Source organism: Melozone crissalis, unplaced genomic scaffold (genome assembly GCF_028551555.1).
Source record: "Melozone crissalis strain CALT ecotype California unplaced genomic scaffold, PUWL_Pcris_2 ptg000120l_1, whole genome shotgun sequence".
Classification (NCBI taxonomy): Eukaryota; Metazoa; Chordata; class Aves; order Passeriformes; family Passerellidae; genus Melozone; species Melozone crissalis.
In genome coordinates this window covers 2,659,462-2,673,579 of record NW_026535896.1, presented here as the reverse complement: position 1 = coordinate 2,673,579, position 14,118 = coordinate 2,659,462, and the positions used below count along the sequence as shown (strand labels likewise).

Genomic DNA, 14,118 nt, shown 5'->3' with positions numbered 1-14,118 from the left:
GTAGCCAGGGTGGGTCCCTGGGGGAAAAGGCCCCTCTGTGACCTTCAGCCAGCTTCACTCTTGCTCTCCTTGCTCTTGCAGAGTCGGTGCCCATGGCGGTGATCATCGGGGTGGCCGTGGGGGCTGGCGTGGCCTTCCTGGTGCTGATGGCCACCATCGTCGCCTTCTGCTGCGCCCGCTCCCAGAGGAGTAAGTGTCACCTGTTGGAATGTCACCAATATTGTGTATGGGATGTGCCTGAGCTTGTCTGGCCCTGCTGCTGAACCAAACAGCAGCACTGTGGTGTTTCACCCCACAGACACTTTTGGCCGGCTGGGTGTGTGGTGTTTCACCCCACAGACACTTTGGGCTGGCTGGGTGTGTGGTGTTTCACCCCACAGACACTTTGGGCTGGCTGGGTGTGTGGTGTTTCACCCCACAGACACTTTGAGCTGGCTGGGTGCTGCACTGGGCCCATGGGGACAAGTCCAGGCCTGCAGGAGCTCTGGTGGTGCTGGGATGGAGCTTCCCCCCATAACAGGGGCTGCTCCTCAGGTTTCCCTCTGTAGAGAAGCTTTAAGGTGATGGTGAAGGAAAGGAGTCGGTTCTGATGTAGGGTTTGGATGCAGAGCTTTATTCTGGCTCACAGGCCTCTGAATGCAGCACCAGCTCCAACAGAACTCCCTGAGCCCGTGGTTGCTGTTCCTTTGAACCCCGGGGAGAGGGGCAGGGAAGGGGCAGGGAGCCACCAAGCAGGGACAGGAGGGGAGGGACAAAGGGACAAAGGACACCTGGATGGCCCAATGCCCCCCCCCCCAGGGGTAGAGGGCATCCTTTGGATCTGCCAATTCCCTTCTGGAATGCCAGGACTGACAGACAGTGCTGGGAGGGGTCAGGGTGGGGAAAGGAGAGGTGACTGACACACCTGGGAGGGAATCTTCAGGGGAGGGACCCAGGGTTCTGGGGTAAACAGAAATCACAATGGAACAGTCACCCCCACCTCGCTGTCCCCTTTGGAAGGGCTGGGGGGACAACTCTGGGCAGAGGGTGAATTGAGTGGAGCAGGGAGAAATCAGAGCCTGAATTAACCAACACAATTTACTGAATTCACTTCTCTGCACAAGCTGCTTCTCCTGTTGGTCTACCAAGTGTCTGCTGCAAAACAGCAGCCCTGTGGGAAAAGGGAAGGGTTTATGGAAGACATGCCAGGGTAACTGCTGATCCCTGTTAGCAGCTCAGGAGGTGTGCAGGGGAACTCTTAATCTCTCCCTTGGAGGAATCCTGAGGTATAAGAGGGAGAAGCATCCTCACTGTGCCACACCGGTGCTTAAAAACCCTCCACAGTTCTGCTTCTGTTTTAATTCCAGTTTTCCTGGCAGGAATGCCAGCCAGCAGAGAGGTTTTTCATGGCACTTGTGCATTCTGGAGTCTAGCTGCAGTGAGAATACAAGTTAAAGTGACATTAGAAACGCAGGTACAGGAGGAGGAGAGGGAAGCAGTGCAGCATTGTCTGGCCTCATTACAAAGACACCGGGAAATTAAAGGAGGAGTGTTGGCTCCGTGAAAAGGCACCAAAGCAGGAGGGAGAAGAGTGTGGTTGTCTGGAGCATTCCAAGCCTCTGGGGAGAGGAGAGGAGGAGATCCTTGGCGCTGCTCCCGGCGCGCCAGACGCATGGTGCGGATTCCGGCATGCCAAACTCCTCACGTGGGTGCCAGAAAACCCAGTTGTTGTTCTTTTATTTTTCCCCCCTTGATGGTTTACAAAGCCATCAAAGACATCAGGCTGCTCCTGGATTCAGTAGGGACACACGACCCCCCACTGCAGAAATGTGTTTAATTTTCAGTGTGATAATGATGCCTCTCCCTGTTTAATCCCTTTTTTTTGAACTCCCACAGCCTCCATTAGCAAGAATTAATGAATTAAATAGGGGAAGTAATTGATCTTGCTTTTTGAGGAAGCATTGCTGATGGACAGCACCCAAGACCAGGCCAGTTTGATGTCATTTGGCAGCAAGAGACAATGCAAGCACCTGAAGGAAGCAGGGCCAAGCTGTGTTCCCATGTCCATGGGCAGTTTTTTGCCCATGCCACATCCTTCAGAGAAGCTGAGAGCGTGTGGTTCATTATTTCCCTCTCGTTTGATGGAACCAGATGGTGCAGGGCTCTTTACAGGACACACAGTTTCACAGGAATGCCATGACAACAGATCCCAGACGTGGTGGAAACGCCAGGATTTAGACTCTCACAGGCTGGAGGCATGCAAGGATGGGCTGCTCTTCAAGGGGAAAGCCAAGAGGGGACAAGGCTATCCCAGCCAAATGCCTTGTGCTATTTATCCCATTGGTAAATCAGGAAAAAGGGCATTTTCCTCACCAGGGCTGGGAAGATAGGTTCTGGAAAGAAGGCACTGGGGACATGGTGGCAGGGTTTGAATTCCCTTTTCTCTGCTGTGTTTCTGGTGCTATCCTGTTTAGAAAAGGTTTTTTGGTCTCCAATACACCAGAGGCTGCTGTGTCTGGGAGTGTTCCCTGCTCTGCTACTCCCCTGGCAGTGTGATTCCCTGGGGAGAGCTCAGCAGCCTCCCCAGGCCAGGGCAGGGGTCCCTGTGCTCCCTACAAGGCTTCCTTGCCACTTTCCTTTGGGATCAGAATAAGTAAGAGATCATGTAGCTATGATATTTTCTGAAAAATCCCTTTGCTAGGATTTTTCTCCTGAGAAGCTGAGAGGCCTCAGAAACAAAATGTAAACAATGGTTATCTGCTGCTGTGGAATGCAACAGGTGCATCTGTGATTGGTCTCATGTGGTTGTTTCTAATTAATGGCCAATCACAGTCAGCTGTCCAGACAGTCTTGGTCAGTCACAGGATTTTGTTATCACTCCATTCTTCTTCTTGCTTCCTAGCCTTCTGATGAAATCCTTTCTTCTATTATTTTAGTATAGTTTTAATATTATATATATATATAATAAAATAATAAATCAAGCCTTCTAAACATGGAGTCAAGATCCTCATCTCTTCTCTCTTCCTGGGACCCCTGTGAACACCACCACAAGATCACCCAAGAGATCAGTGAAGATCCCTGCCCTGATCTCCCTTCCCTCCCCACAACCTCATGGGAAGGGAAGAGCCAGCCCCAGCTGGGGACAGCAGCAAATCCAGAATGCAGGTGGGATTCCCCAGCCTGAGATCCATGCATGGGGTGCTGGTGGCACTGAGCCCACTCAGTTCCCCTTCACCTGGCTCCAAAAGCCACTGGAAGCTGCCAAAACAGTCCCTCCTTGGGTTTGGGAGAATTGGGAGCACCAGCAGCGGCACCAGAGCCCAGTGACACTCAGGGTGCAGAGTCCTGCAGAGAAGGACTTGGATGTGAAACGAATCTAAGTTCCCTCTTAATTCTTCTCCAAGGAAAACCCACAAACCCTAATGAAGCAAATTAAGGGCTATTTAAAGGGGGTACAGCTCCTTTAAAAAAGAATGCAATCTCTACGAGCAGATAAATACTGATTTCCCAATTACATTGTGGACCCTCAAGCAGCCATCAACAAAGAGTGTGTTGAAGCTCTACACTACAAAAATATAAGAACTTTATTACTCCCTCCCCATTAACAGGCTAACCTATATTTAAATAGGAGAATTAATGCTAGAGTGAGTAACCAGGGTCCTCCCTCTACAACACAAGCTTGCATTCGTACATTATTAACAAATCACCAATATATGACAAATCGAACAAGCAGAGTATTAAATATCTTGTTAACCCATCTTGGTGGATGGACCCCAGTTTTGAGGTGCTGATGCCAGCTGAATGCTGTGGCCACTGTCTCTGGTGGCAGGAGGGTGGGAACACCAGGCTGAAAGGTGAGGAAAGGAATTTCATCACTGTTAGTGGTGTGTATGTGCAGAGTTATTACACAGATCAGCTCAGGAATGATGGGATTGACAGGGCACTTGGATAGCAGGAGAAGGACTCATTTCCTGCCAGGATGACTGCAGATTCCTCTCCCAAGACAAATACTGGAGCATTGTGCCATCATTTATAACAACAACCTGGTGCAGGCTGCAGGCACTGTTGTGTCAGGGGGATACAGTGACCCAGGGTAACTCTGGAGAAGAATCTCCTGCCCCAGCCACTGACCACAACTAACAGCAATGGGGGAGGCAATTCCTGACCATGTTTTGGGAAAATGCAGCAGAAAAAAGGACCAGGTGCAGACACACCATGCCTGGAGGCTCTGGAAAATAAAAAAATTTACTGCGCATCTGTTGTTGTATCTTCAGTGACTTAACGGCCCAGAGTTATTTGAGGGGGAACACTCCTGGGAGAGGAGCTGCAAGACACTGATTAGCATCTCCTTGTGATTAAAGACAGAAGCTGCAGCACCAGGAACGTGGTCCCAGCAGGACAATATTAAAAACAGAAGCTGCAGTAAGTTCCCAGTGAAAGGCTTTGCCTTGTGCCCTGAGACTTGGCAAGGTCTGGGGGCTGTGGAGGGCAGGGGATGCTGGGAGAGATGAATTCAAGGACACAGCTTCGAGCTGGTGTCAGTTGCATCATTCAGTTTGGTTTAGAGATAAATCTCCCGGGGGTCCAGCCTTTTCTGGACTGCTCCCCACAGTCCTGGCTTGGCAGGGCGCTGCTGGATCCATCAGCTGGAGGTAGATCTGACAAACCGGTGGTTGAAGGCAGTTTTTGGGTCTGGGAGGGCTGGCACAGCCATCCTGCGAGGTGAGAGCCAGGTCTCTGGCTGGGGGACAGCTTCAAAGCTGTGGAGGTCTCGCTGCTCAGATTTGCTTCCATCTCTGCTTTTCATCTCGGCCTTGCGCCGCCACTCTGCTCCCGCTGCTCCGCGCTTTCCTCCTGCTGGAATGACTTGTTCAAAGCACGCCTGACACCTTCAGGGAAGGCAGGGAGTCTCTCCAGGAATGTTTCTCTCTTCTCTCATTGTCATTTCCATGCTGCCTGCAGATGATAAAACTGTCCCTGGCTATGTCTGTGCTCATTGCTTGGCCTTTTCCATGTGCTGTCTGCACCCCAGACTGGGGGAGGCTTTTCTCGGGGGTTCCCAGAGCCTGGGCAGAGCTGGCCCATCCCTCAGAAGCAGGATTTCCTATGAATCAGCAGGCTGGACAATGATTTCACTGCCTGTGGGAGCAGTTCTGCTACAGCCCAGCCCCTGGTAACAGCACTGTGTGAAAAACGCCAATCATTTGTTTTTAAAATTTTAAAAGTTTAATAGTAATGAAATGGCTACCAAAATAGTAATACAATTAGAGTAATAATAATTTGGACAATTTGAATTAGGACAATATGAGATAATAGAGACCAAGAGTTTCGGATGGTCCGGGTACCTTTTCTGGGCAGCACAAGCCCGAAAAAGGACCCACATTAACAGAGGATTAACCCTTAAAAACAACAGCCTGTTGCATATTCATATACCTCATACATGATGCATAAATTCCATTCAAACACAGGATTCTCTCTGGTCATCGTCAACTTCTTCTCCGAATCCTAACAGCACCTTCGAGGTGGGAAGAAGTTCGTTTCTTCTGATACGAGGGCAATAAATTCTCTTTCTCTGAAAGATTCAGGTGTCCTGTGGCTGCTATCTCACTGCGGGTCCTTTCTTTAAAAAAGCATCCTACATAGCATAGTTTCTATTTTAACATTTTTTATAACCTAAAACTATATTTAACACACTACTTAAGAGAATTAATACAGCATTACTTTCAGAATTAATACAGCATTACCTTCTAACACAACACATATAATACTCATTTTAATATTTGCGAAAAGCCAATCATAAAATACATGCATTTTTCACAACCATGAACTCCAGAAGGAATTTCTGTAGGAGTCTGAGCTGTCCATACCTTCTGGCAACACAAGTATTGCTCCTCCAGCTCTCCAGTGGGCTCACTGAGCCGGGTTTATTTCCTCAGGTACTGCCAGGAGTCCTCAGTGATGTCCTGTGACTATGGTCACAGGGGTCTTTGGATGATGGAAGAGACAAGAATTTGACTCCATATTTCAGAAGGCTTGATTTATTATTTTATGATATATATCACATTAAAACTACACTAAAAGAATAGAAGGAAAAATTTCTCATCAGAAGGCTAGCTGAGAATAGAATAGAATGAATCAACAAAGGTCTGTGGCTCGGACCAAGAGAGAGCCAGCTCTGCCGTGATTGGCCATTAATTCCAAACATCCACACAAGACCAATCACAGATGCACCTGTTGCATTCCACAGCAGCAGATAATCAATGTTTACATTTTGTTTCTGAGGCCTCTCAGCTTCTCAGAAGGAAAAAATCTTAAGGAAAGGATTTTGAATGAAAAGATGTCTGCGACAATGTCCCTGCAGAAGCTCGGACTGAGCCCCTTGTCCCTCTCCCTCTTTCCGTAGATCTCAAGGGTGTGGTGTCTGCCAAGAACGACATCCGCGTGGAGATCGTGCACAAGGAGCCGGCCTCGGGCAGGGAGGCAGAGGAGCACCCAACCATCAAGCAGCTGATGGTAAGGAATTCCTTCCCTCCCCCGGTGATTGCTCCGGGCGAGGTTTGATGGTAACAAACCCAGACACATGTCGTTCAGCCCCCTAATAACCACTCGAGGCAATGATGCTCTTCCAAAAATGCGGTTCTCGAGATCCACGTTCTCTTGCCGTGAAAACTCCTCGAGCGAAACTTGGCTAACGAGGAAGGAGAGCTGCTGGGGGTTTATTGCAGCGGCCCATCTGCCCGCCGGGCTAATTGCAAAGCAAATTTGCCACCTCATGATAAGACCCGGATCTTCAGATTGGGCTTATCCCCGAGCATTGCAGGCCATTCCGGGTAACTCAGTCCCCTGGGAGACAGAGTGCCCAAATACCCCGTCAGCTCTGAGCCGCTGGCCGCTCTTAGCAAGCTTAGTGATTTCAGCTCTTTAATGATTCTCAGCTCTCTTAGGATTTCAGCTCTTTGCTTGCTTGTAGGGTGCCTTTGGCTGGGGCAGAAGTAGATGAGAGAGAGGAGAAAGAGAGGTCCTGGTGTTCCACAGCGATGGTTTATTGAGGGATCCAGTGAGGGGTTCCAGTGAGGGGTTCCAGTTCCAGTGATGGCCCTTCTTCTCCCGAATGGGCTAAAACATCCCCTTTTTATAGGATATAGGGGGATCCAAACTTGTCCAATAGTAAAGGTTAGGGAAAAGTGACCTATGGGGTTGCAGAGATAAGCTATGGGTCGAGACAGAAGACAGGAGCTTATTTTGCTCTCACAAACTCCATGGAGTCTGCTACAGCCTCACACCTGGAAAGCTGCAGAGGGCAGGGCGAGCACAAGGTGATAACGAGCTCATCACCCAGCAATGCTGCGCCCAGAGGCTCGGCAGGCAGGGCTGTGGGGCCAGCCTGCCCCTGGGTCTGTAACACCGGGGAGCTGTCACCATCCCAAGGCCACCACCTTCACCCGAGGGGACCGACGGACACGGCAGGGCAAGAGGAGGATGGCTGAGATCTGGGAAACGCAGCTTGTGCATCCTCACCACTCTCTGTGCTGTGGTCACTGCTCTCTGTGGCTCAGCCCCAGTCTGCCTTGGCTTTCACTTGCTGGTGACAAATACAAGCTGAAAAATGGCAAAGAATCCTGGGAAAAAAAAAAGAGCAGATGGGAAAGGGGGAAGGGATTGAAGAAGCCAGTGGCTGCTTTCTAGGCTGCTGGGTGGTTTTTTTCCTCCTCTAAATCTCAATTTTTTGGGCAGCACTTGTATGTCCTGCCTGCAAAAGCTGTTCCGTGAATGCCTGGTGGGAAGGCAAGGCTGATCATCGTAGAGTGGGTGGAATTGCTTGCTGGAATTGTCAGGATTGCCAGAGACAGCCAGGGAGCCTCCAAACAATGAGGCGGGAGGAGGTGGAGATCTGGCAACTTATTCCAGCACCACTGAGGTTCCTATACAAGACCCTTCGTTCCCAGTAGGGCTTTGCCCTGAGAAATCTGCAAGTCCATGGTGGGATTTGCAAGGCTGGAAGGACAGAGGAGGCTGGGGTTGGGTTGGGTTTGGAACAATCTGCTGGGATGAAGGGAAATGAGAAGTTTTCTCTCCCTGGGACCCTGTACATCATCTGTGTGATCTGCAGTGCCAAGCCCAGGTCTGGCTCCCACAAGGGCATCTGAGATCATCCCAAATCCCACTCCAGACCATAACAGGAGGCACACACAAAGCCTCAGCAGAAGGGAACATTTACCACTCTGAAAAAAAAATCTCTGAGTGAACAAGGAAGAGGATGGTGGTGGGAGCTCAAGCACAGCATCTTGGAAGCCATCGTGGGGGTTTTCTTAGGTTATTTTCCAGAGCCAGGGGGTGATTTCACATCAGCTTGTGCCTTGGTGAGGCTGGGAGCAGAGCTGTGCTGGGCACATTGCAATGAGGATTCAGGCAGGGTGGAAATGGTGCAGAAAAAATGACAATATTTGTTTGAGAGCTGGGAAAAAATGCCTTGCAGGGAGAGGTTGTGGAGCTCTTCTGGTTAATCATCCAGACTGGTGAGAGGTGGTTTGGTCACAGCACAATGGAACTGTGTAAGTGTGAGCAGGGTTCACACCTAAAGCTGAGCACTTTCAGATGTGACACAACAGAGACTCACACCCTGGTTGGACTGGAAGAGGGCAATTCTTCCCCTTTCTTGGCCAAATCCAGGCATTTTTCCTGAAAATACAGCAGTTGGAAATGACGTCATTGGATCAGCAGCGTTCAGGAGCTGCAAGAGATGGTCCATGATATCTGACCCTGGTGCTGGCAGGGTTTGGGACAGCTGGGACATCCTACCTGCAGGGAGAAGGCATCAAACCCCCTCCCCACCCTCATCTGCCCTCAGCAAGCACGTTCCCAGGAAATACTCCCCAATTCCTTCTCTCCACAGAGTCTGCAGAGACCCTCTTTCTGTCCTTTATCCCCATCTTTGCTGTGTCCAACAGCTGGTGTGGGCATCCTCCTCCAGCCATCAGACACCCAGCCTGGGATGCCAAAGAGTTCCTGATAAAACATCCCAACTTTGTCAATGAAATGGAGGATCAGTTAAGGAAGGAAGGAAGTTAAAAACTTCTCCTTGCTGATGGGGAGCGATGAGACCTCTTCAGCAGGAGGAGGAGGAGGAGGGCAGTGCCCAGCGCCTCCCTCCCCTCACCCCAGGATTTTCCAGCTCTCCTTCCTCCCATTGTTACAGCATTATTCCCTCTGCTTCCCCATTTGCCTTCTGCGAGCGTCCTGTGGGATCTCCATCCCTTGAGGTGATCTCGCCCTCACGGTGTTCATCACACCCTGCAGTTCATGACAGCTGTGAGTGTCAGTGCCACACCGGGGCTCGGGATCATTAACGGGCATGTTAACGAGGAGCAGCCACGCTGGCAAACAGCTCCTCGCTGCTCTCCATCCCAACCCCATCCCAGCCCCTGACTCCAGCACAGCCTGAGCTGCTCCTGCTGCATTTCGGGCTCCTCAGCACCGCGTTTGTGCCTTTGTGCTCGGTCCCCCGTGTCCCGCGGGGTGCCAGCGGGACTCTCCGGCCCCACAAACGCTGTTTTGTCGTTCTCCAGCCATCTGTGACCTCGGCAGCTCACCGTGCTTTTCACAAGTAATTATTCATGCATCTATAAACTCATTAACACCTTAGGATCCGCGTCACGCTGGCTGATTTGCATATGTTCACATTGCCTCGGCGGCGTTCCACCCCCTGCTCCGAGAGCTGTTCTGCCAGGCGGTGCCCACGGGCAGGGAAAAGGCTGCCAGCTCCAGTGGCTGCAGGCAAAGGATCCTGGAAAAGGGTTTGATCCTGGGGAAAATAAACGGCAACAAAAGCATTCTCCCTCCTGCGGGACGCATTGCACGGGCACAACAGCTGTGAGGAGGAAGATGATGAGTATGGTCGGCCCCAGCGTGGCACAGCCTCCTCCTCCTCCCTTAGCACGGCTGGGCTTATTCCCAGCTGATCGGAGCCCGTGCCTCCTCACCTGTGAAATGGGGCCGATAATCCCAAAGGAGCCATCCCCACTGCCATGAGCAGTGAGAGACGATCCCAAAGTGACAGGGAGGCAAGGGAATCACAGAGATCCCCATCTCTGGATCATTCATGCCCCACTGTGGCCAGGCAGATCCAGGCATCACCTGTGGTTCATATTTGGAGTGGAATAGTCAAAACGATCAATCCAGTGACAGGTTTGTCTTTTCTTGTCTCCTTTAACCCATCCCTCTGCTCCAAGGGTTGTTCCCGGTTTGTTCACAGCTTTCACAGGTGATCAGCACCAGACACCTTCTCCAGACAGGTGGAAGAGGAAAAATCAAAGGAGCAGAATTTCCATTCTGGATGATTTTCCTTCCTACCTGCAGCCCAGAGGACACAGCATCCCTTTCTGTGCCCCTTTCTCTGCCTTCCCCCGTGCCCGTGGGGTTCCATGTGCCCATCCTGGGAAGCACGGGCAGCCCTGAGCTGTCAGAGCGGGTCTGAACTGCAGAGAGCAGCATCTCCACAACACCCAGCTTCGCTCAGGAGGCTCGGGAAGCTCGGGAATCCCTCCCTCACAGCCAGCCCCTCCAGCCCATCCCAAGGCAGCATTTTGGGTGAGGTGGGACAAGGCGGGCAGCCTCTCCTGTGGTGGGCACCAACATCACTGGGCGGCCGAGGCCAGAGCCGGTGTTTGAAGGTGATAAAGCTTCATCGAGCTGGGAATTCCCAGAGGGGTTCTTTATTCATGGGGGTTGTTCCCTCCCTGGGAACAGAGGAAGTCGCTATTTGAGAATCGCCATCAACATCCCTCACTCACCCTGGTAACAAGTGCTGCCGGGTGGCATCCAATTACCCAACCAGCCAGAAATATTGTAATTAAACCTGGAGCGAGGCGGGGGGAGGCTCTTCCAGCCCGCCGGGTCTGGAGGATACTCAGGAAAACCTGAAGCAGCATTTTAAAAAACATATTGTGTCCACTAATGAAAGCCAAGAATTTAATATCCTGTGGGATTCTCCATCTCAGAGGCTCCGTTTGGTGGCGTGAAACGCGGGAGAGCTCCACGCTTGCAGAGCAGAGCAGGGGTTTGGCATTGCCCGCTGCTCCCAGCGCTGGGAGAGCCTGGAAGGAGCTTTGCTGGGCAGGGTGGCGCTCCCTGGTGTTATAAATTATCCAATCGAGAGCCAAACTTATAAGAAAATTTAGCAATGATTTATTAAATTGTCAGCAAAACGGAATTTCGATCGGCAAAAACCACCACAGCCAAGGGCAGCGTCGAGCCCGGGATCGGTGCTGGGTGAACACAGATCTGACCCCCAGTGTCAGAGTCTCTCCTGTTCACAAATGCTGCTTTGCCCAGCGAGTTCTTATACAGTTTATTCTGCCTGAGGTAGAGATGACCGAATGTTCTTTGTGTCCCTTCACATGCAGATCCGGGGCTATTCATGTGCAGAGTTAGACAAAAGTCCAATCCAGGTGTCTGGATGTTGTCAGAGAACTCTGGAGAAGTCAGTATTCACATGTAACAGGGTGGCACTGCCAATCATCGTGGTAGATACAATCTTCGAGGTGAGAATCACTCTTGAGTGGTCCTGGTATCCCAGGATCATCGCCCAGGAAGTTTCCATTCTTACATTAAAAAACCTGATATTATCTTAACATAGTCCGGGAACTGGATGAATAAGAACAAGACACTGCTCCCGGCTGGGGTGGTCAAAAGACACAGTTTGGATCTTACGATATTTTATACATTAACAGCATGAATTATCTCTATCATATACTACACTGGGCAGGGGGAGCCAGCAGTGCCAGTTGAAGCTATCTTTCACAGTCAATGGGGACCTAAGGTCACGAAGGAACAGTGTCCCTGTCACTCACTGATTACAGGAATCCTTTGAAGAATCCAAAATCCCCAGCCATGAGCTGGAGTGGAGAGCATCTTGAATAAAAGTTAACACTGTGGGGTTTAGGAGACTTCTTGGGTCAAACGGCATGCCCATCTGAAGGTCAGGAGATCTCCTCTGAAAGTTAATCCCACAGGCTGCAAACACAAAATGTTACCACTCACTGCCAGCCTGGAGCTCTCTGTTGCTGTGAGCACTGATCCAGGGAAACTGCACTCACAATTATTTCATCTGTTCATGCAAGGGCTCAGTTTTCCCCGCAAGTGCAGTTATTGTCAGCTGCATTTTGCCTTGCTGGGTGTGTATTTGCTAGAACATGCTACATACCGTCAGCCTGTCCTGCTCTGAGCCCCTCCTTATGCTTCCCTCCATGAGCACTGCCAAAAGGAGATCTTCAGGCTTGGAAATTGTGGTTTGAAATCTTCCCTGAATCTGTTTATCTCTGTGCTTTGGGGTACACAGGGGGTGCCTCAGGACCTGGAGGGGGTCCCTGCCTTCTGCAGTGGGGGAAACTGAGGCAGCGACAGTCAGGGGTGCAGTTTGTCACATCCCTGCTGGCCCAGGAGCACCAGGGGGTTTGGACACGGGCAGGGCTTTGTGGTGCCCGCTGTTCTGGGGCAGGGAGGGCTGCTGGTGCCTGGCAGTGCCAGGCAGGGTGAAGTCCTGGCAGGGGGAATGGTGGCACTCACAGCCGGGTGTACCCCCAGCCATTGTCATGGCCAGGCCAGGAGCATATTGGTGCTGTCACCTGGCTGGAGAAAGGATGGATCTGGAAGAACGTTCAGGAATTCTGCTGGGGCATCCCATGCCAGGGCTCTCAGACATCTCTTTTTCCATCTATTTCCCTCTCCCTCTTCATAATCTGTATTAATATTGGTGATAGAGTGAACTTGAGCATGTTGGTGCTGTCACCTGGCTGGAGAAAGGATGGATCTGGAAAAACGTCCAGGAATGACGCTGGGGCATCCCATGCCAGGGCTTTCAGACATTTCTGGTCTCTTTTTCCATTTCCCTCTTCCTCTTCATAATCCGTGTTAATATTGGTGATGGAGTGAACTTGAGTTAAGGTCGGTCCCTTCCCGGTGTTGACTCAGTGATGACAAAGAGGAAATCACACTAACGAGGATCCCACCGCCCACTAATTAACGGTGTAAAACTTTAATAAAGTTGTTAATGATCGGCTGTAATGGGGGAGTTGGAGGTTCGGTGATGTGGTGGCGCTTTGTGGACCTCATGTGGAGACTCCCTGCAGCCCCCAAATCCACGGGGTGCAGCCAAATTCAGAGGGGACAGGGGACAGGCAGGGTCCCCATGGAGCATCCCAGTACCTGGATCATTCCCACCATCACTTCAATAAAATAAATGGCTTAAATAAAATGCCTTCAAACACCCCATCAAACCCAACATCATTAATTCCAGGGAGGTTTGGTCACAGTGGGATTGTTCCTTTGGTTCCCACCTCCCTTCTGCCCTCTCCATCTCTGGATCTGGCCCTGTGTCATCCATGCCAACACAAAAAAAAAAAAAAAAACAAAAAAAAAACAAAAAAAAAAAAAACACAAAAAACCCAAATCCAAGGAGAAGTGGTTTTTTTTTTTCCTTTTCATTCCGACCTGTTAAACCCTTCCGATAGGGTTAACAGCCCCGGTCTGCCTTTGCAGAGATGCTTTAGAGGATCGAGGGGGTCGCCGGGGTTGGCAGAGCAAAAAAAAACCCTCCATGTCCCACTTTAGCTGCACTCGTTTAATCCTCGGCGACACTTGTATTTATCCTGGTAAATCAATGGCTGATACAGGCTTTCTTTTCCCTAGGAAAACTCAGGTACTTTAATTTATTGCCTTTAACAGCCACATCAAAGGCTTTCGGGAGATGAACAGCAAGTGCCGCGGGGTGAATTTCCACAGCTACTTACCATCTTAAAGAGGAGCGAATTTGGGCAATAAAAGGGGATTTTGGGGCTGATGTGGGGCTGTGATCCCAGAGAAGCTGGGCTGGAGGCGTCGGGTGGATACGGGAGAAGCTAAAAAAAGGCAACTGAGGAATTGGTTGATAATTATCCCGCTTCCTGCACAGCCCCGCGTGCTGAAGGAAGGGTAATTAAAGCTGTGGTGTAATTAATGTGCACCTTGCCCCTCCTCTCCGCTTCCCCCCGATCACAGCCAGCCTTCAAAGGAAAACTAATGAGGCGGCCAAGTTCAGCTGAGGAGGAAAGGATGAAAAGAAGGGGAAAAAAAAAAAAAAACCACCAAAAAAACCCAGACGAT

General features: G+C 50.6%; 1 protein-coding gene across 3 annotated transcripts in view; it reads left to right on the top strand.

Moving 5' to 3' along the window:
* Positions 1-14,118, top strand: part of KIRREL3 (kirre like nephrin family adhesion molecule 3) — a 412,349-nt gene that overhangs the window by 395,569 nt on the left and 2,662 nt on the right. For all 3 annotated transcript variants that reach the window (XM_054293001.1, XM_054293000.1, XM_054292999.1), the window contains 2 exons: positions 82-189; positions 6,383-6,492. In XM_054293001.1, coding sequence (XP_054148976.1) covers positions 82-189; positions 6,383-6,492 — 218 coding nt within the window. The remainder of the gene's footprint in view (positions 1-81; positions 190-6,382; positions 6,493-14,118) is intronic.